We start from the raw sequence: 22,778 nt of genomic DNA on the forward strand, positions 1-22,778 counted from the left end.
TCTCCAGGAGACGGTGACCGAACTACTCCTCCCCCGGAAGAGGGCTGGGTGGAAAAATCTTCTGTTTGTGTTCCGCCCCTGGCCTCAAAACCAGCTGTATCCAAATTTTCAATAAAAGAGCAGTTTCCTTCATCTCTGGGTCCGAAGAGCGTCCAGAGAGCAGTGGGAGGAGAGAATCCTCACCACTCTCATCCGCCTTTTCTATCACCAGCGGGCAGGAGTGTGCGGTCCGAGAACGCCACCGAGCCGCCTCCTGCACCTCCTGCCTCGTGGAACCAGGTAAGTGTTGGATAGCAAGCTCAGACCCCGCTACGGGCCGCCTCCCAGAGAGAGCCTCCCGAGCCGTGTCCCTGTGTTCCACCTCACTGCCCCACCCCGGGTACGCCTATGGTTCCCTTGGTCCCGCTTGTACGGTCTCTGCGAGCCTGGTTAGTGCTCCCCAATCCATCTCGCTGGCTCATTCGGACCATCAGGCTCGGCTATGCAATTCAGTTTGTCCGGCGTCCCCCCAAGTTTCGGGCCATCCACTCTACTACAGTGAGAGCAGCCGATGCCCATGTCTTGCATGCGGATATTGCAGTCCTACTGGCGATGGACGCGATAGAGCCGGTCCCTCCAGCCGATATACGGTCAGGGCACTATAGTCCCTACTTCATTGTACCCAAGAAAGGTGGTGGGTTACGACCGATCTTGGATCTGCAAGTTTTGAACCGAAGTCTCCACAAACTACCTTTCAAAATGCTTACGCAGAGATGCATTTTCGAATGCATCCGTACCCAAGATTGGTTTACAGCGATCGACCTAAAGGATGCGTACTGTCATGTCACCATTCTTCTTCGACACAGGCCGTTTCTACGCTTTGCGTTCGAGGGTCGAGAATATCAGTACAAAGTCCTACTCTTCGTGCTGTCCCTGTCTCCTTGTGTCTTCACTAAAGTCACGGAGGGGGCCCTTGTTCCCATGAGGGAACAGGGCGTTCGCATCCTCAACTATTTCGACGACTGCCTCATACTAGCACACTCTCGAGATCAGCTATGCGAATACAGGGACCTCGTGCTCAGGCACCTCAACCAGTTGGGTCTTCAGGTCAACTGGGAAAAGAACAAACTCTCCCATGTGCAGAGGATCTCTTTTCTCTGTATGGAGTTGGATTCGGTCACACAGACAGCGCGCCTCACAGAGCAGCGTGCTCAGTCAGTGTGGAACTGTTTGAACACGTTCAAAGGCAGGACTGCGGTCCTACTGAAATTCTTTCAGAGGCTCCTTGGGCATAGGATAGCAGCATCAGCGGTAACCCCACTAGGCCTGCTTCATATGAGACCGATTCAGCATTGGCTTCACGGCCGAGTCCCGAGATGGGCGTGGCATCCGGCACTCACCGGATGGCAATCACACCGGCGTGCCGCCAAAACTTCAGCCTGTTGTCAGCCCTGCGGGCAGGAGTCCCCTTGAAACAGGTGTCCAGGCATGCTGTAGTATTCACAGATGCCTCTTCCACCAGCTGGGGTGCCACGTACAACGGGCATGCAGTGTCAGGGGTGTGGACGGACCCCCAACTGCATTGGCTCACCAATTGCCTCAAGTTACTAGCAGTACATCTCGCTCTGAGCCACTTGAAAAGGCCGCTACAGGGCAGGAACGTGCTGGTCCGTATGGACAACTGCGACCGTTGCATACATCAACCGACAAGGTGGTCTACACTCCCGTCGCATGTCGCAACTCGCCCGCCATCTCCTCCTCTGGAGTCAGAAGCATCTGAGGTCGCTTCGAACCATGTATGTCCCCGGCGTGCTCAACCATGTGGCCGACGAGCTATCACGAGCTGTGCTTTCGGGAGAATGGCGACTCCACCCCCAGGGGGTTCAGCTGATCTGGAGAGAGTTCGGGGAGGCTAAGGTAGCGCTGTTTGCCTCCTCAGAGACTTCCCACTGCCAGCTGTTTTACTCCCTGACCGAGGGAAAACTCGGCACTGGCACACAACTGGCCACGGGGCCTCATCAAATATGCATTTCCCCCAGGGAGCCTACTTGCACAGACACTGTGCAAAGTCAGGGAGGACGAGGAGCAGATCCTTCTGTGTGACAGTCCCTCCCTGGCCCATTGCTCTGAGGAAGGATCTTCTGACTATGGCAACTGCCTCCAGACCTCTGGAAACTCCATGTCTGGTCCCTGGACGTGACGTGGAGGTACTAGGTGACTTACTCCCAGAGGTACTTAACACCATCACTTCTGCACGGGCGCCGTCCACGAGACGTGTGTACGCCCTGAAGTGGAACCTGTTCGTTGAGTGGTGTTCTTCTCGCCGTGAAGACCCCCGAAGATGTTCGATAGGGTCTGTGCTTTCCTACTTGCAGCAAGGGTTGGAGCAAAGGCTGTCTCCCTCCACCCTCAAAGTACATACTGCAGCAATTTCAGCTTATCACGACCACATAGATGGCAAAACAGTTGGAAAGCACGACCTGATAGTCATGTTTCTTATGGGGGCGAAACGATTAAATCCTCCTTGACCCCCCTCCATACCCTCTTGGGACCTTTCCCTGGTGCTTTGAGCACTTTAGGCTGCTCCCTTTGAGCCTCCGCAATCAGTGGACTTAAAGCTTCTTTCCATGAAGACTTTGCTGCTGGTTGCACTGGCCTCTGGCTGTCTCCAAGCAGAGGATGGCCCAATGGATGGTAAGCCAAGGCGATGACATCCACTAAGCACGAGGCGTGCCCTGCCCGCTCAGGTTGCATGCTCACTGCATGATAGGTCTTGCATCCTCCTGGGCACAGACAAGTGGCTCCTCGCTAACAGATATCTGTAGAGCTTCGGGCTGGGTGACACCTAACACATTCGCTAGATATTATAGCCTAGGTGTAGAGCCGGTCTCCTGCCGTGATCTCACCCTAAACGGGTAGAAGCACCGAGAGGTCCAGCTCTGTCGGCTTGCTGCACCCTACTGTGCACCCCTATTTCTCCAGAGTGAAAAACCTGTCGAGTCCTTCAACACCCTTGGCCCACACATGGCGGAGCATCCGGTGCCAGGCCTTTATAAGCTGAATCCTTGAGAACCGGGTCTAGGCTGGGTCCCATATGTGTGATCCTACAGGGATCCCATATGTGTTTATTCTCCACGGCTGCTCCTATCGGAAGCCTGTGTCTTTCCCTTGGGCTAAGTCACCCATTATTCATATGTAGTACAACCTTCAGGCTAGTCCATATGTATTTCCCACATAACTCTTTGAAGAAACTGGCTTCCGCAGCGTTCTCCTTCCTAAACAGAAAGGGCACACTTTCCCAGTGTTATCCAATGTCTCACTGTATGAGTTATCAAGGGACAACAGTGACAGATTCACTCTGTGTAAGCCTCCTCCTATTGTCCTTCCAGGCAAGAAGGGGTAGAGGCTTGCACAGGGTGCTGGATGGGGTGGAGCAGCTGGAGCACTTTGGTAGGGATTGAAGTACGTCGAGAGTGACCGACTGATAAGGGAACATCTCGGTTACACATGGTAACCCTCGTTCCCTTAGGGAGGAAACGGAGACGTACGTCCCGTCGCCACATCTGCTGCCACTTGCCAACTTATCAGGCTTGGCTCCTCAGCAAAAAACTGAAGTGCAATCGCACCTGTTGCTCGTTATATACCCGCGCTGCGAGGCTGCGCAGCTGATGCAAATGATTGCATGCCAATGTGCATTGGCTTGTTAAGTTTAACTCGAAGTAGCTTGGCCTCTCTAGCGAGATTCCTATCAGTCGGTCACAAAGTATGTTTCCGTTCCCTCCCTCAGGGAACGAGTGTTACAATATGTAACCGAGACGTTACTTGGCATGTCACTAACTATTCTTCATCCTACAGGGTGACTCTGGTGGTCCTATGGTCAGCAAACAGGGTTCGGTCTGGATCCAGTCTGGAGTTGTGAGCTTTGGCATAGGTTGTGCTGAACCCAACTTACCTGGTGTGTATACCAGAGTTTCTAAGTACCAGAGCTGGATCAATGAGCATATCACCACCAACCAGCCAGGCTTCATTATGTTCACCTCCAATGGTGCTGACGGTGACCTCAGCACCAGCTGTACTGATGTGCCTGCCATTACGACAACTACTGCCCCTACAACTACAACTGTCCCAAGTGAGGTTCCTTCAAGTTATAAGATCCTGAAATAAAAACATGCATACATTGTTCACTTGAAAACTTGTCCAAGGACTTTTGTGGATTAAAAGTGTACTTGATTTCAAAGTGTTTTTACTTAAATTCAGGTAAAGACGTATTTATATTGCTAGTGAAGGAAATTCATGTAGTCATTTTCAAGCAAGGTGATAGAGGCACAGGGCTCCAGACCCAATGCGACAAAAAATATAGCTACAATAACTTAAAATGCTTTCAAAATTTGCAACACATTCATCAGATAGCATCATTTCATTAGAGTTCCTAAATGCAACAATGAACAAACAAATGACTTATGAACCAGTTCTTTTTAATGAACCAGTCAAAAGTATTAATGGAAAAGCATCATGCTTGTGACTTCAGACTTAGTATAATAATATACACTATCTGCTATAATGTATTATATGTATAATATACACTCACGATGTGCTGAAATACTACGGAAAATTCATGATCCTAACCTTTACCTCCTTATTGAAATATCAGTTGGCCAGAGAGCGTTTCACGATTCATCTTTTCTGTATCATTTAAATACTGGTGTCTGGGGACTAGAGGTGGACAGTAGTGAAGTATTTTTACTTTACTCAAGTAAATTTTTCAAGTGTCTATACTTTATCAGAGTGTTTTTCTTTGGAAAACTTTTACTTCACAACATTCCAAATCATAATGTCATACTCTTTACTGCACTAAATTTCATAATTAAAATTCCATGGTCCAATTTTTTTTGTTTACCTTTGATAATTAAGTGCATTAGAAATGTTGTACTTTCTTACTTTTACTCAAGTAAAACTTTGAATTTATTTTAGTTGAGTAAAAATAAGAAAGTACTAGATTTTCAATGTAATTAAGTATTAAATGAAATTCAATATGAAACATAGTGAAATAAAAAGTACGACATTATGCTTTGGAATATTGTGAAGTAAAAGATTTCCAAAGAAAAACACTCTGATAAAGTACAGACACTTTATAAAATGTACTTAAGCAGAGTAAAAATACTTCACTACTGTCCGCCTCTGCTGTGCACAATTTAAGTAGCCAAATTCCATTAAAAATGACCAATTGTTTGTCTAAAATGTGTTTTCTTTACCTTGTCCATTGTCAGTGTGTGGCACAGCACGTTTCAACACAAGGATAGTGGGGGGACTGAATGCACTAGCTGGGGCTTGGCCATGGCAGGTCAGCCTACATAGGAGCGGGAGACATTTTTGTGGTGGATCACTCATCAACAATCAATGGGTTCTGACAGCAGCTCACTGCTTTAACAGGTAATTATAATAAACCAGCCCTTGCAATTATTTTAAAAAATCATTCAATTGATGTGGACAATGCTTAACATTTCCTTTTCTACCATATTCCAGTGGTTCAACCTCTGGCCTAATTGTGTACCTGGGCCGACAGACACAGGAAGGAACAAATGCATATGAGGTGTCCATAGGTGTCTCTAGAATCATAAAACACCCAAACTATGTTAGCAGCACTAACGATAACGACATCACTCTTCTGCAACTGGCTTCGCCAGTGAATTTTACTGACTTTATCAGTCCGGTCTGTCTGGCTTCCTCAAACAGTGTGTTCTTCAATCAAACCTCCAGCTGGGTCACAGGATGGGGAATGATTAATTCAGGCAGTACGTATTTAATTTAACTAACCTCGATCAGAATCACAGGATACTGTACTATTGCCATAGTTGACGTATATTTGATCATTTTATGTGTTTCTCAGCTCCCCTGCCTTCACCGCAAACTCTACAGGAAGTGGATGTGCCTATTGTTGGAAACAGGCAGTGTAAGTGTCTTTATAGTGCCTCAACAATCACAGACAACATGATATGTGCTGGACTATTGGAAGGGGGCAAAGACTCCTGTCAGGTAACAACTCCCACACTTCTGTTTGTGTTACTTTATATAGTTTTAATGGGCTGCTAATATTCTGCAAAGTTTATATACTCATAGTTAAGAATAAGTAGAATGAGGGGTCTCAACTAAAACGTTTACTTTAGACTAATAAACTAATAATGTAAGGGTTGAACTTTGACTAATGTAAGGGAATTTAACCTAGTGAATCACTTTCCAAACACTATTGGATTAATTGCAATGCTCAGATTATTGAGAGCTTCCCTGCACAGTCAATGACTTAGTATATTATATTTTATATTAGTTTTGCAAGCAGAGAAGTAATGTGTGTGTGTGTGTGTGTGTGTGTGTGTGTGTGTGTGTGTGTGTGTGTGTGTGTGTGTGTGTGTGTGTGTGTGTGTGTGTGTGTGTGTGTGTGTGTGTGTGTGTGTGTGTGTGTATATACACACACACAAACCAGTTTTGCCCAATTCACAATAAATAAATGGAATTGCTAATGTTTGTACTGTGATGAAGAATGCGAGAGATTGTTTTATAGACCAGGTGTTTTGAAACTTTTTAATGCCAATGGCCCCCAAATATTATGATCCCCTTCCAAAGGCAGCTATACATTTTTATATTTTCATTAAAGACCCATGTATACTGTGTGAGAAACAGTGTGGTATAAAGGCAACATGTTGTTTGCAAAATTAAATAATTGGTTTTTATACTGCTAGGTGAAATTAACTCATAACTGAAAATTCTGCTTTTTTGCAAATTCTGGCAACTGAACAATGAAGAAGGTTACACTTGAACAGATAAGGACGACCCCCCATTTCTTAAATATAAATAAAGCTACAGTATATTCATAAAATAATATAATAACACAAACAATGTGAGACAATTTGTGATTTTGTTGTTGGCAAAGATAAATAATTGGCTTTTATATTGTTAGTTTACCATAGCTAATGCAAAATTCGAAAAATATTATCTGGAAAATATTTTATTAAGTATTTTTACTTACATTTTGTAAAATCTCCCACCCCCCCTCTCCTCATTTATCCCCCTAGAATATTTTTTACTTTTTTGTTTGAAAACCCCTTGTATAGACATATATGTGTGTGTGTGGTCATGGTCATGTTGTAGTTGTCATGTGACAAGTCTTCCAATCGTATAATTTTCAATGACGAGTGTTGATCGTCCATAAAAAGAGAAGCACTAAAATCTTCAGGACATTTTAATAACATAAGACTAACTTGACGCTTTAAACATGCAATAACAAAGATGTCGTCTTCATTTATTCCTTCATATTAAATGTTACAGCTGTGAACTAACACTTGAGTAGATGTGTAGAACAGGTTACTTGGCATGTCACTAACTATTCTTCATCCTACAGGGTGACTCTGGTGGTCCTATGGTCAGCAAACAGGGTTCGGTCTGGATCCAGTCTGGAGTTGTGAGCTTTGGCATAGGTTGTGCTGAACCCAACTTACCTGGTGTGTATACCAGAGTTTCTAAGTACCAGAACTGGATCAATGAGCATATCACCACCAACCAGCCAGGCTTCATTATGTTCACCTCCAATGGTACTGACGGTGACCTGAGCACCAGCTGTACTGATGTGCCTGCCATTACGACAACTACTGCCCCTACAACTACAACTGTCCCAAGTGAGGTTCCTTCAAGTTATAAGATCCTGAAATAAAAACATGCATACATTGTTCACTTGACAACTTGTCCAAGGACTTCTGTGGATTAAAAGTGTACTTGATTTCAAAGTGTTTTACTTAAATTCAGGTAAAGACGTATTTATATTGCTAGTGAAGGAAATTCATGTAGTCATTTTCAAGCAAGGTGAAAGAGGCACAGGGCTCCAGACCCAATGCGACAAAAAAAAATAGCTACAATAACTTAAAATGCTTTCAAAATTTGCAACACATTCATCAGATAGCATCATTTCATTAGAGTTCCTAAATGCAACAATGAACAAACAAATGACTTATGAACCAGTTCGTTTTAATCATCCAGTCAAAAGTATTAATGGAAAAGCATCATGCTTGTGACTTCAGACTTAGTATAATAATATACACTATCTGCTATAATGTATAATATGTATAATATACACTCACGATGTGCTGAAATACTACGGAAAATTCATGATCCTAACCTTTACCTCCTTATTGAAATATCAGTTGGCCAAAGAGCGTTTCACGATTCATCTTTTCTGTATCATTTAAATACTGGTGTCTGGGGACTAGAGGTGGACAGTAGTGAAGTATTTTTACTTTACTCAAGTAAATTTTTCAAGTGTCTATACTTTATCAGAGTGTTTTTCTTTGGAAAACTTTTACTTCACAACATTCCAAATCATAATGTCATACTCTTTACTGCACTAAATTTCATAAATAAAATTCCATGGTCCAATTTTTTTTGTTTACCTTTGATAATTAAGTGCATTAGAAATGTTGTACTTTCTTACTTTTACTCAAGTAAAACTTTGAATTTATTTTAGTTGAGTAAAAATAAGAAAGTACTAGATTTTCAATGTAATTAAGTATTAAATGAAATTCAATATGAAACATAGTGAAATAAAAAGTACGACATTATGCTTTGGAATATTGTGAAATAAAAGATTTCCAAAGAAAAACACTCTGATAAAGTACAGACACTTTATAAAATGTACTTAAGCAGAGTAAAAATACTTCACTACTGTCCGCCTCTGCTGTGCACAATTTAAGTAGCCAAATTCCATTAAAAATGACCAATTGTTTGTCTAAAATGTGTTTTCTTTACCTTGTCCATTGTCAGTGTGTGGCACAGCACGTTTCAACACAAGGATAGTGGCGGGACTGAATGCACTAGCTGGGGCTTGGCCATGGCAGGTCAGCCTACATAGGAGCGGGAGACATTTTTGTGGTGGATCACTCATCAACAATCAATGGGTTCTGACAGCAGCTCACTGCTTTAACAGGTAATTATAATAAACCAGCCCTTGCAATTATTTTAAAAAATCATTCAATTGATGTGGACAATGCTTAACATTTCCTTTTCTACCATATTCCAGTGGTTCAACCTCTGGCCTAATTGTGTACCTGGGCCGACAGACACAGGAAGGAACAAATGCATATGAGGTGTCCATAGGTGTCTCTAGAATAATAAAACACCCAAACTATGTTAGCAGCACTAACGATAACGACATCACTCTTCTGCAACTGGCTTCGCCAGTGAGTTTTACTGACTTTATCAGTCCGGTCTGTCTGGCTTCCTCAAACAGTGTGTTCTTCAATCAAACCTCCAGCTGGGTCACAGGATGGGGAACGATTAATTCAGGCAGTACGTATTTAATTTAACTAACCTCGATCAGAATCACAGGATACTGTACTATTGCCATAGTTGACGTATATTTGATCATTTTATGTGTTTCTCAGCTCCCCTGCCTTCACCGCAAACTCTACAGGAAGTGGATGTGCCTATTGTTGGAAACAGGCAGTGTAAGTGTCTTTATAGTGCCTCAACAATCACAGACAACATGATATGTGCTGGACTATTGGAAGGGGGCAAAGACTCCTGTCAGGTAACAACTCCCACACTTCTGTTTGTGTTACTTTATATAGTTTTAATGGGCTGCTAATATTCTGCAAAGTTTATATACTCATAGTTAAGAATAAGTAGAATGAGGGGTCTCAACTAAAACGTTTACTTTAGACTAATAAACTAATAATGTAAGGGTTGAACTTCGACTAATGTAAGGGAATTTAACCTAGTGAATCACTTTCCAAACACTATTGGATTAATTGCAATGCTCAGATTATTGAGAGCTTCCCTGCACAGTCAATGACTTAGTATATTATATTTTATATTAGTTTTGCAAGCAGAGAAGTAATGTGTGTGTGTGTGTGTGTGTGTGTGTGTGTGTGTGTGTGTGTGTGTGTGTGTGTATATATACACACACACACAAACCAGTTTTGCCCAATTCACAATAAATAAATGGAATTGCTAATGTTTGTACTGTGATGAAGAATGCGAGAGATTGTTTTATAGACCAGGTGTTTTGAAACTTTTTAATGCCAATGGCCCCCAAATATTATGATCCCCTTCCAAAGGCAGCTATACATTTTTATATTTTCATTAAAGACCCATGTATACTGTGTGAGAAACAGTGTGGTATAAAGGCAACATGTTGTTTGCAAAATTAAATAATTGGTTTTTATACTGCTAGGTGAAATTAACTCATAACTGAAAATTCTGCTTTTTTGCAATTCTGGCAACTGAACAATGAAGAAGGTTACACTTGAACAGATAAGGACGACCCCCCCATTTCTTAAATATAAATAAAGCTACAGTATATTCATAAAATAATATAATAACACAAACAATGTGAGACAATTTGTGATTTTGTTGTTGGCAAAGATAAATAATTGGCTTTTATATGGTTAGTTTACCATAGCTAATGCAAAATTCGAAAAATATTATCTGGAAAATATTTTATTAAGTATTTTTACTTACATTTTGTAAAATCCTACAGGGTGACTCTGGTGGTCCTATGGTCAGCAAACAGGGTTCGGTCTGGATCCAGTCTGGAGTTGTGAGCTTTGGCATAGGTTGTGCTGAACCCAACTTACCTGGTGTGTATACCAGAGTTTCTAAGTACCAGAACTGGATCAATGAGCATATCACCACCAACCAGCCAGGCTTCATTATGTTCACCTCCAATGGTACTGACGGTGACCTGAGCACCAGCTGTACTGATGTGCCTGCCATTACGACAACTACTGCCCCCACAACTACAACTGTCCCAAGTGAGGTTCCTTCAAGTTATAAGATCCTGAAATAAAAACATGCATACATTGTTCACTTGATAACTTGTCCAAGGACTTCTGTGGATTAAAAGTGTACTTGATTTCAAAGTGTTTTACTTAAATTCAGGTAAACACGTATTTATATTTCTAGTGAAGGAAATTCATGTAGTCATTTTCAAGCAAGGTGAAAGAGGCACAGGGCTCCAGACACAATTGTCACGAACACACACACAGACAGCGTAGATCCAATAGCAGGTATTTATTAAAAGGGGTAATCCGTACTCACATCCAGTCCAGGCAAGGGTCAAATTCCAACAAAGACAGTCCAAGAATAAACAACAAAACACGAGAGAGAAGCAACAACAGGAACGGAAGTGTGGGGACATTAAACAACGAATCCGTACACATACTAACACAGATAGGGAATATATACACAGATCTAACAAGACTAACAATGAACAGCTGGGAACAATGACGGGGAACAGCTGAGTGCAATGAACTGATGAGTGACAGTGACAGACAGAATGCTGGGAAATGAAGTCAATAGTGAAGGACACCGTGATAACGAGGACCTCTAGTGGACACCTGGGGAACACAAACCCAACACTGTGACATAACCCCCCCTCTACGGAGCGGCTACCAGACGCTCCAAGACAAAACACACAACACAAGAGTTCAGGAGGGAGGTGGAATGGTGGAGGATCAGGGGGAGGGATGGGGTGCCAGGTCCATGAAAGGGAACAGAAACAGGGGGTGATGGTTTAGCCGGGGGCCAGGGCGGATGCAGACAGTCCATCGGGCGGCCAGGGCGGATGCAGACAGTCCATCGGGCGGCCAGGACGAAGCAGACAGTCCATCGGGCGGCCAGGGCGAAGCAGACAGTCCATCGGGCGGCCAGGGCGAAGCAGACAGTCCATCGGGCGGCCAGGGCGAAGAAGGCGACCCATCGGGCGGCCAGGGCGAAGAAGGCGACCCATCGGGCGGCCAGGGCGAAGAAGGCGACCCATCGGGCGGCCAGGGCGAAGAAGGCGACCCATCGGGCGGCCAGGGCGAAGAAGGCGACCCATCGGGCGGCCAGGGCGAAGAAGGCGACCCATCGGGCGGCCAGGGCGAAGAAGGCGACCCATCGGGCGGCCAGGGCGAAGAAGGCGACCCATCGGGCGGCCAGGGCGAAGAAGGCGACCCATCGGGCGGCCAGGGCGAAGAAGGCGACCCATCGGGCGGCCAGGGCGAAGAAGGCGACCCATCGGGCGGCCAGGGCGAAGAAGGCGACCCATCGGGCGGCCAGGGCGAAGAAGGCGACCCATCGGGCGGCCAGGGCGAAGAAGGCGACCCATCGGGCGGCCAGGGCGAAGAAGGCGACCCATCGGGCGGCCAGGGCGAAGCAGACGACCCATCGGGCGGCCAGGGCGAAGCAGACGACCCATCGGGCGGCCAGGGCGAAGCAGACGACCCATCGGGCGGCCAGGGCGAAGCAGACGACCCATCGGGCGGCCAGGGCGAAGCAGACGACCCATCGGGCGGCCAGGGCGAAGGTGAAGACCCCTCGGGCGGCCAGGGCGGTAAAGACCAGGGCGAGGGCGACCATGGCACAGGAACAGCAACAGAAACCGGCTCATGCACTGGAACAGGCACTGGCTTTGGAACAGACATTGGCTCCAGCTCTGGAACAGACACTGGCTCTGCCTCCGGCTCTGGAACAGACACTGGCTCTGCCTCCGGCTCTGGAACAGACACTGGCTCTGCCTCCGGCTCTGGAACAGACACTGGCTCTGCCTCCGGCTCTGGAACAGACACTGGCTCTGCCTCCGGCTCTGGAACAGACACTGGCTCTGCCTCCGGCTCTGGAACAGACACTGGCTCTGCCTCCGGCTCTGGAACAGACACTGGCTCTGCCTCCGGCTCTGGAACAGACACTGGCTCTGCCTCCGGCTCTGGAACAGACACTGGCTCTGCCTCCGGCTCTGGAACAGACACTGGCTCTGCCTCCGGCTCTGGAACAGACACTGGCTCTGCCTCCGGCTCTGGAACAGACACTAGTCACTAGAACAGAAATGGTAACAAGGACACACACAAACACATAAACAAACACTGGCTCAGGCGCTGGAACAGGCACTGGCTCTGGAACGGGCATTGGCTCTGGAACGGGCATTGGCTCTGCCTCCGGCTCTGGAACGGGCATGGGCTCTGCCTCCGGCTCTGGAACGGGCATGGGCTCTGCCTCCGGCTCTGGAACGGGCATGGGCTCTGCCTCCGGCTCTGGAACGGGCATGGGCTCTGCCTCCGGCTCTGGAATGGGCATGGGCTCTGCCTCCGGCTCTGGAACGGGCATGGGCTCTGCCTCCGGCTCTGGAACGGGCATGGGCTCTGCCTCCGGCTCTGGAACGGGCATGGGCTCTGCCTCCGGCTCTGGAACGGGCATGGGCTCTGCCTCCGGCTCTGGAACGGGCATGGGCTCTGCCTCCGGCTCTGGAACAGCAGACATGGGCATGTCCAGGATCCTAACCAGACGCTCCAGATAGTCCAGATCCAAGAAGGCAGACAGCACTGGCTCTGCCTCCGGCTCTGGAACAGGCATTGGCTCTGCCTCCGGCTCTGGAACCGGCAATGGCTCTGCCTCCGGCTCTGGAACGGGCACTGGCTCTGCCTCCGGCTCTGGAATGGCCATTGGCTCTGCCTCGGGCTCCGGCTCTGGAACAGCAGACACTGGTTCCGGCTCTGGAACAGCAGACACGGGCATGTCCAGGATCCGAGCCAGACGCTCCAGATAGTCCAGGTCCAGGAAGGCGGACGGAACGTGAACAGTCTCTCGCTGGGCAGACGTGACGTGAACAGTCTCTCGCTGGGCAGACGTGACGTGAACAGTCTCTCGCTGGGCAGACGTGACGTGAACAGTCTCTCGCTGGGCAGACGTGACGTGAACAGTCTCTCGCTGGGCAGACGTGACGTGAACAGTCTCTCGCTGGGCAGACGTGACGTGAACAGTCTCTCGCTGGGCAGACGTGACGTGAACAGTCTCTCGCTGGGCAGACGTGACGTGAACAGTCTCTCGCTGGGCAGACGTGACGTGAACAGTCTCTCGCTGGGCAGACGTGACGTGAACAGTCTCTCGCTGGGCAGACGTGACGTGAAAAGTCTCTCGCTGGGCAGACGTGACGTGAACAGTCTCTCGCTGGGCAGACGTGACGTGAACAGTCTCTCGCTGGGCAGACGCGACGTTAACAGTCTCTGACTTGAGAGACGTGCCGTGAACAATCTCTGACTGGGCAGACGGGACTTGAACAGTCTCTGACTGGGCAGACGGGACGTGAACAGTCTCTGACTGGGCAGACGGGACGTGAACAGTCTCTGACTGGGCAGACGGGACGTGAACAGTCTCTGACTGGGCAGACGGGACGTGAACAGTCTCTGACTGGGCAGACGGGACATGAACAGTCTCTGACTGTGGAGACGGGACGTGAACAGTCTCTGACTGTGGAGACGGGACGTGATACATCTCCCTTTCACCTCCTCTGCGGCGACCTCCACGGGTCCCACGGAACTTTACCAACCGGGTCCCCTTAAACAACTCCCTTCTCTCCCGCTCGGTGGCTGGGGAAGAGATGTTGCAAAACATACCGCTGGATCTTGTGACGACGGATTCGTTCTGTCACGAACACACACACAGACAGCGTAGATCCAATAGCAGGTATTTATTAAAAGGGGTAATCCGTACTCACATCCAGTCCAGGCAAGGGTCAAATTCCAACAAAGACAGTCCAAGAATAAACAACAAAACACGAGAGAGAAGCAACAACAGGAACGGAAGTGTGGGGACATTAAACAACGAATCCGTACACATACTAACACAGATAGGGAATATATACACAGATCTAACAAGACTAACAATGAACAGCTGGGAACAATGATGACGGGGAACAGCTGAGTGCAATGAACTGATGAGTGACAGTGACAGACAGAATGCTGGGAAATGAAGTCAATAGTGAAGGACACCGTGATAACGAGGACCTCTAGTGGACACCTGGGGAACACAAACCCAACACTGTGACAACAATGCGACAAAAAATATAGCTACAATAACTTAAAATGCTTTCAAAATTTGCAACACATTCATCAGATAGCATCATTTCATTAGAGTTCCTAAATGCAACAATGAACAAACAATTGACTTATGAACCAGTTCTTTTTAATCAACCAGTCAAAAGTATTAATGGAAAAGCATCATGCTTGTGACTTCAGACTTAGTATAATAAATAATATACACTATATGCTATAATGTATAATATGTATAATATACACTCACGATGTGCTGAAATACTACGGAAAATTCATGATTCTAACCTTTACCTCCTTATTGAAATATCAGTTGGCCAGAGAGCGTTTCACGATTCATCTTTTCTGTATCATTTAAATACTGGTGTCTGGGGACTAGAGGTGGACAGTAGTGAAGTATTTTTACTTTACTCAAGTAAATTTTTCAAGTGTCTATACTTTATCAGAGTGTTTTTCTTTGGAAAACTTTTACTTCACAACATTCCAAATCATAATGTCATACTCTTTACTGCACTACATTTCATAAATAAAATTCCATGGTCCAATTTTTTTTGTTTACCTTTGATAATTAAGTGCATTAGAAATGTTGTACTTTCTTACTTTTACTCAAGTAAAACTTTGAATTTATTTTAGTTGAGTAAAAATAAGAAAGTACTAGATTTTCAATGTAATTAAGTATTAAATGAAATTCAATATGAAACATAGTGAAATAAAAAGTACGACATTATGCTTTGGAATATTGTGAAGTAAAAGTTTTCCAAAGAAAAACACTCTGATAAAGTACAGACACTTTATAAAATGTACTTAAGCAGAGTAAAAATACTTCACTACTGTCCGCCTCTGCTGTGCACAATTTAAGTAGCCAAATTCCATTAAAAATGACCAATTGTTTGTCTAATATGTGTTTTCTTTACCTTGTCCATTGTCAGTGTGTGGCAAAGCACGTTTCAACACAAGGATAGTGGGGGGACTGAATGCACTAGCTGGGGCTTGGCCATGGCAGGTCAGCCTACATAGGAGCGGGAGACATTTTTGTGGTGGATCACTCATCAACAATCAATGGGTTCTGACAGCAGCTCACTGCTTTAACAGGTAATTATAATAAACCAGCCCTTGCAATTATTTTAAAAAATCATTCAATTGATGTGGACAATGCTTAACATTTCCTTTTCTACCATATTCCAGTGGTTCAACCTCTGGCCTAATTGTGTACCTGGGCCGACAGACACAGGAAGGAACAAATGCATATGAGGTGTCCATAGGTGTCTCTAGAATCATAAAACACCAAAACTATGTTAGCAGCACTAACGATAACGACATCACTCTTCTGCAACTGGCTTCGCCAGTGAGTTTTACTGACTTTATCAGTCCGGTCTGTCTGGCTTCCTCAAACAGTGTGTTCTTCAATCAAACCTCCAGCTGGGTCACAGGATGGGGAACGATTAATTCAGGCAGTACGTATTTAATTTAACTAACCTCGATCAGAATCACAGGATACTGTACTATTGCCATAGTTGACGTATATTTGATCATTTTATGTGTTTCTCAGCTCCCCTGCCTTCACCGCAAACTCTACAGGAAGTGGATGTGCCTATTGTTGGAAACAGGCAGTGTAAGTGTCTTTATAGTGCCTCAACAATCACAGACAACATGATATGTGCTGGACTATTGGAAGGGGGCAAAGACTCCTGTCAGGTAACAACTCCCACACTTCTGTTTGTGTTACTTTATATAGTTTTAATGGGCTGCTAATATTCTGCAAAGTTTATATACTCATAGTTAAGAATAAGTAGAATGAGGGGTCTCAACTAAAACGTTTACTTTAGACTAATAAACTAATAATGTAAGGGTTGAACTTCGACTAATGTAAGGGAATTTAACCTAGTGAATCACTTTCCAAACACTATTGGATTAATTGCAATGCTCAGATTATTGAGAGCTTCCCTGCACAGTCAATGACTTAGTATATTATATTTTATATTAGTTTTGCAAGCAGAGAAGTAATGTGTGTGTGTGTGTGTGTGTGTGTGTGTGTGTGTGTGTGTGTGTGTGTGTGTGTGTGTGTGTGTGTGTGTGTGTGTGTGTGTGTGTGTGTGTGTGTGTGTGTGTGTGTGTGTGTGTGTGTGTGTGTGTGTAGGTCTGTGTATATATACACACACACAAACCAGTTTTGCCCAATTCACAATAAATAAATGGAATTGCTAATGTTTGTACTGTGATGAAGAATGCGAGAGATTGTTTTATAGACCAGGTGTTTTGAAACTTTTTAATGCCAATGGCCCCCAAATATTATGATCCCCTTCCAAAGGCAGCTATACATTTTTATATTTTCATTAAAGACCCATGTATACTGTGTGAGAAACAGTGTGGTATAAAGGCAACATGTTGTTTGCAAAATTAAATAATTGGTTTTTATACTGCTAGGTGAAATTAACTCATAACTGAAAATTCTGCTTTTTTGCAATTCTGGCAACTGAACAATGAAGAAGGTTACACTTGAACAGATAAGGACGACCCCCCCATTTCTTAAATATAAATAAAGCTACAGTATATTCATAAAATAATATAATAACACAAACAATGTGAGACAATTTGTGATTTTGTTGTTGGCAAAGATAAATAATTGGCTTTTATATTGTTAGTTTACCATAGCTAATGCAAAATTCGAAAAATATTATCTGGAAAATATTTTATTAAGTATTTTTACTTACATTTTGTAAAATCTCCCACCCCCCCTCTCCTCATTTATCCCCCTAGAATATTTTTTACTTTTTTGTTTGAAAACCCCTTGTATAGACATATATGTGTGTGTGTGGTCATGGTCATGTTGTAGTTGTCATGTGACAAGTCTTCCAATCGTATAATTTTCAATGACGAGTGTTGATCATCCATAAAAAGAGAAGCACTAAAATCTTCAGGAGATTTTAATAACATAAGACTAACTTGACGCTTTAAACATGCAATAACAAAGATGTCATCTTCCCATTATTCCTTCATATTAAATGTTACAGCTGTGAACTAACACTTGAGTAGATGTGTAGAACAGGTTACTTGGCATGTCACTAACTATTCTTCATCCTACAGGGTGACTCTGGTGGTCCTATGGTCAGCAAACAGGGTTCGGTCTGGATCCAGTCTGGAGTTGTGAGCTTTGGCATAGGTTGTGCTGAACCCAACTTACCTGGTGTGTATACCAGAGTTTCTAAGTACCAGAACTGGATCAATGAGCATATCACCACCAACCAGCCAGGCTTCATTATGTTCACCTCCAATGGTACTGACGGTGACCTGAGCACCAGCTGTACTGATGTGCCTGCCATTACGACAACTACTGCCCCTACAACTACAACTGTCCCAAGTGAGGTTCCTTCAAGTTATAAGTGTCACAATTTAGTGTGTGAGTTGCGTTTGTTAGCTTACGCTAACTCACAATTTGCATGTTAGTGAGCGAGTTGATTCTGACGAATTGAAATTCGTTGAGGGAGGGGCGAGCTAACTTGGTTTGTTTGGGATCTCGCTTCAAACACAAACAGAAGTGTCACTCACAAGCGCTGATACAACCTTTAAGCTGAGTAAAAATACTTCGCTACTGTCCACCTCTGCTGGGGACTGTAATGAATACTGGGATTTTTGAAATGCTTAGCTTAAAGGTGCACTATAAATGAATAGTACTTGAAACGGTGTAGAGGCTTGGACCCAGAGACGGTGTTTGGGATGTCAAACAATAGCTTGTATTTTTTGTCACCTGATCATTAATGAGTTTTGGTAAAAGCCGAAACAGAACCTTGAAAGACTTGACTATTCAAACAATGGCCTGAAAGCCTCTTCTTCCAGTGCTCTACATAGCATTCATAAGATATGTTCTATGCTAATAGCCCATTACTGTGTAGTCTAAGCATAATCAAAGATCAAAGAAATCAAAGAATCATTTGACTGATAGAACCCGGCGTTCATTGTCTTTCTCTCTGTTCATGTAGCTGTAGTGTGTGGAAATGCCAATCTGAACACCCGTGTAGGAGCAAGAAGCTCCCTTGTGTCTCCAGGCATATGGCCATGGATGGCCAGTCTGCAGTTTAACGGCAGTCACATTTGTGGAGGAACGCTAATTGCTGAACGGTTTGTCATGAGCTCTGCCAGCTGTTTTACCAGGTAATGGCACTTAAATATGAAAAAAGGACATTTGATTAGAGAAATCAAAATTATTTGATTTAATGGAATTCTTTTTTCTCCAGCTCCAACAATGCTTCCGATTGGTCCGTGATCCTGGGCCGTCTAAATCAGAACAACTCCAACCCCAATGAGGTCTCTATAAAAGTGGCGAATCTCACCATCAGCAATGCCACAGGCGATAACGTTGCAGTCTTGCAGTTGGCCGTTGCACCAAACCTTACGGATTTCATTCAGCCTATATGTGTGGACATGGGAGAGAATACCTTCAGCGCTAATACTCAATGCTGGGTGGCAGGATGGAGCTCAGGAGCAGGAGGAGGTGTGTTTTGTGTGTATGTGTGGTTCGAGTAAATCCTATGTTATGGGAATAAAATGTACCGACTCCCCACAAAGACATTTTTGGTCCCCATGAGGAGAACAGCTTCTAAATCATACTAAGTGATGTTTTTTGAAAATGTTCAAATGCAAGTATTTAAATCATTATCAAGACCCGAGAGGGTCATGATCGGGCATTAATGATCGGAGAGGTTCAGATAACCCTCCACGGAAGAAGATCTTTAAACACAGAATAGCAACACGTCCATAGCAGACAGATGAGCCAGCTCAATAAAATCCATGACATAGTCTTCAATGGATTGATCTTCCTGACGAAGACGCATGATCTGGACATCGCGGCACAGGGTTGGCATGGCTGCTGGATTCATTTTGGCCAAGTATTCTGTAATGATGGCACAGACACAAAGAAATCCAATTGCAGCTTTATTGAGAATGGTCAACAGGCAGGGTAAATCAACAGAAGAGAGGATCAAAGGAGAGAGCAAAGAGCAAGTCGAGGTCACAGGCAAAGGTCAGGGCACACAGCAAAAGGCAAAGTCCAAAGAGCAATCCGGGTCAAGACAGGCAGAGAACAATAAGAGGTCAAGGTACACAGTCCTAGGTACAATATCAGATCAGCAGACACAGCGATAAACGCTTGGAATTGTAAGCCGGTGCAATGCAATACTTCGCAGAGAAGTGGTGTGTGGAAGTCGCTTTTATGTGTGTGTAAATGAAGTGCAGGTGTGTGTGTGCAATCAGTGCAGTGTAGGTGTATGGTGTTTGGTGTAATCAGTCCAGGGAGGTGTATGATGGGAAATGTAGTCCAAGTAAACCCAAGAAGTGCGTGGCTAATCGTGACAATGGGGATATACAAAATGGAGATTGTTTCCCATAAGGAAAACAGTTTATAAATCATAATAAGTATTGTTTTCTGTAATGTGTAGGTTTATAATTAGGGTGTGTGTGTAAATGCTTTGAAACATTACACTAACTGCTAAAATTAGATTATTATAATGTTTATCCTTTTTCCATGTCTTGGAAATTTTAAGTTGTTTTCCTTCTGTTATAGTGAATCAAACTCTTCAGGAATTCAAGACCTCTATTGTGGACTGTGGAAACCCACAACAACAAAGCAACAGTATTTGCACAAGTTCTTTGAACTTACAGCAGGCAAGTTAATTCTGTTTAAAACACGAAGGAAATATAATATAATATATTTACAGTTTGCAATAAGGTTTAGTTTATTATTATTTAATGCATTAGGTAACTTGAACTAAAAATATGTTTAGATCAAGTTAGATTAATGTTAAATTCTATATATATATTAATACTTTAAAGTTGTATTAACATTAGTTAATTAATTGTGAACAAACATTAATTAACAATGAACATTGTATATTCTAAATTAACATTAACAAATGCTAAAACAAAGATTGTTGTTCATTGTTAGTTCATGATGCCTATTTCATTAACTTGTTTCCATAAAACTAACCAGGGCTGCATTTATTTAATCTAAAATAAAGTATAACAGTAACATTAATTATTACGATTAAATAGTAATGTGAAATTATTACAAATTAAAATAGCTGTTTTCTATTTAAATATATTTTAAAATGTAATTTATTCCTGGATGTCGAAGCTGAATTTTCAGCATCATTACTCCAGTCTTCAGTGTCACATGATCCTTCAGAAATAATTATGATATGATGAATTGATGCTCAAGAAACATTTCTTATTATTATGATGAAAACAGTTGTGCTGCTAAATATGTTTTTCAGGATTATTTGATGACCAGAAAGTATTTTAAATAGAATTTTTATTTTATTATAAATGTCTTGACTGTCATTGATCAATTTAAAGCTTCTTTACTGAATAGAAGTTTATTTATATTAAATATTACTGACAAAACTTTTGAACAGTAGTTTATGTTCCAATTGTATGAAAACTAAACATTTTCAAATATCATTTTTTCTTCTGAGAATGAGTATTATCTGTCTGCAAATATATGAAGTGACAAATATAAATTTTTGTAAATTTTGTAACATTCAGTAAAAATTTCCCTCTCTCTCTCTCTCTCTCTCTCTCTCTCTCTCTCCCTCTCTCTCTCTCTCTCTCTCTCTCTCTCTCTATCTCTCTCTCTCTCTCTCTATCTCTCTCTCTCTCTCTCTCTCTCTCTCACACACACATACACACGCACACACACATACACACACAGGGTGATCAAGGGGGTCCGCTGATGTGTAAGCAGGGTCTGTCATGGATCCATGCTGCTGTTTTGACAAGTAGCAGATCCCGCTCTGCTCTCCGTCAAGATTTCCAGGTCTTAACTAAAACCTCCAGCTTTGCATCATTCCTGACAACTGTGGTGGGCCCTTTCCCTCCAAAAGAAACAAGCTCAACAAGTGCAACTACAACCAGCACCAACTCAACCCAAGCTGGCACTACTGGGTCACAAGTATCTTCTTCTGCCTCTTTCACCCTTTCTGTCCTGTTCCTCTCACTTGCAGCTTTCCAAATCTTTCTTCAAGGCGTCAATTGACTCTTTTGAGTAGAAAGGGCCACTATTCATTAACTATAATAATAATAATTAATATATTACATTTATGTATATATATATATATATATATATATATATACAGTATATATATGTATATGGGGATGATAAGGTGGCCATGATGGACAGAGGCCACTGGGCAAATTTGGTCAGGATGCCGGGATTACACCCTTACTCTTTCAAAAAAAATTTTTGTGACGACAGAGAGCAAGGACCTCGATTTAACATCCCATCCGAAGGACATCATCTTTTGTGGAGCACATAATTAATTTTACTTCTGACAAATGTCAACTCTTAAGATTTCTATTATCTCACACCATGAAGCTGTTGCCTGTTGTTCTTACACTACTTTCACATTGCATAGTTTTCTCTGGCAGTACCTTAAAACAAGTGCATAGATAATAATTTGTGTAAGTAGGCATATAGTTTACATATAGTTGCATTGTAGCAGATACAACATGTAGTTGTTATTCAGCATGGCACTTTATGAGAATGTCCCAATTTGAGTGGTCCAGTTCTAATACTCACTATAACGTAGATTAACCAACAAGTACCTCAAGCTGTACCACACTTGGGACATTACTGTAAGTTAAATAAAGGAAAGAGTACTTTGTAAAATTCATCTATTTTATTAAAATGTGAATGTATTTTTTAGTTTGTAAAAATTATTTTAATTTTTACAAATTAAAAATTAATTTGTAATTTTTACAAATTAAAAATTAATTTGTAATTTTTACAAATTAAAAATCATCTTCTGTTTAAAGAGATGCACTTACAAAGCCCTGGGACATTTACTATTAAATATTTACTCATTTTTCCTTCTGGTTTCTTTTGTCTTGATGAAATCAGTGAACTTGATGATATCCATAATCAGACAACTAGATTTTTCATCCTTTTTTTAATTAAAT

At 43.3% G+C, this 22,778-nt stretch overlaps 1 protein-coding gene across 1 annotated transcript in view; it reads left to right on the forward strand.

Annotated features, from left to right (window-relative positions):
- The window catches only part of LOC143722299 (transmembrane protease serine 9-like), a 44,558-nt gene extending 22,703 nt beyond the window's left edge, over window positions 1–21,855 (forward strand). Inside the window, exons 5-19 of the mRNA XM_077213624.1 lie at window positions 3,835–4,123; window positions 5,247–5,409; window positions 5,503–5,771; window positions 5,867–6,012; window positions 7,373–7,646; window positions 9,405–9,550; window positions 10,502–10,775; window positions 15,752–15,920; window positions 16,014–16,282; window positions 16,378–16,523; window positions 17,913–18,186; window positions 18,806–18,977; window positions 19,061–19,317; window positions 20,386–20,486; window positions 21,532–21,855. Of these exons, the coding sequence (XP_077069739.1) occupies window positions 3,835–4,123; window positions 5,247–5,409; window positions 5,503–5,771; window positions 5,867–6,012; window positions 7,373–7,646; window positions 9,405–9,550; window positions 10,502–10,775; window positions 15,752–15,920; window positions 16,014–16,282; window positions 16,378–16,523; window positions 17,913–18,186; window positions 18,806–18,977; window positions 19,061–19,317; window positions 20,386–20,486; window positions 21,532–21,855 (3,273 nt within the window). The remainder of the gene's footprint in view (window positions 1–3,834; window positions 4,124–5,246; window positions 5,410–5,502; window positions 5,772–5,866; window positions 6,013–7,372; window positions 7,647–9,404; window positions 9,551–10,501; window positions 10,776–15,751; window positions 15,921–16,013; window positions 16,283–16,377; window positions 16,524–17,912; window positions 18,187–18,805; window positions 18,978–19,060; window positions 19,318–20,385; window positions 20,487–21,531) is intronic.
- The last annotated feature ends 923 nt before the right edge of the window (window positions 21,856–22,778 follow it).

This window comes from Siphateles boraxobius, unplaced genomic scaffold, assembly GCF_051911475.1.
Source record: "Siphateles boraxobius isolate OS27281-9 unplaced genomic scaffold, OSU_SipBor_1 66, whole genome shotgun sequence".
Lineage (NCBI taxonomy): Eukaryota > Metazoa > Chordata > Actinopteri > Cypriniformes > Leuciscidae > Siphateles > Siphateles boraxobius.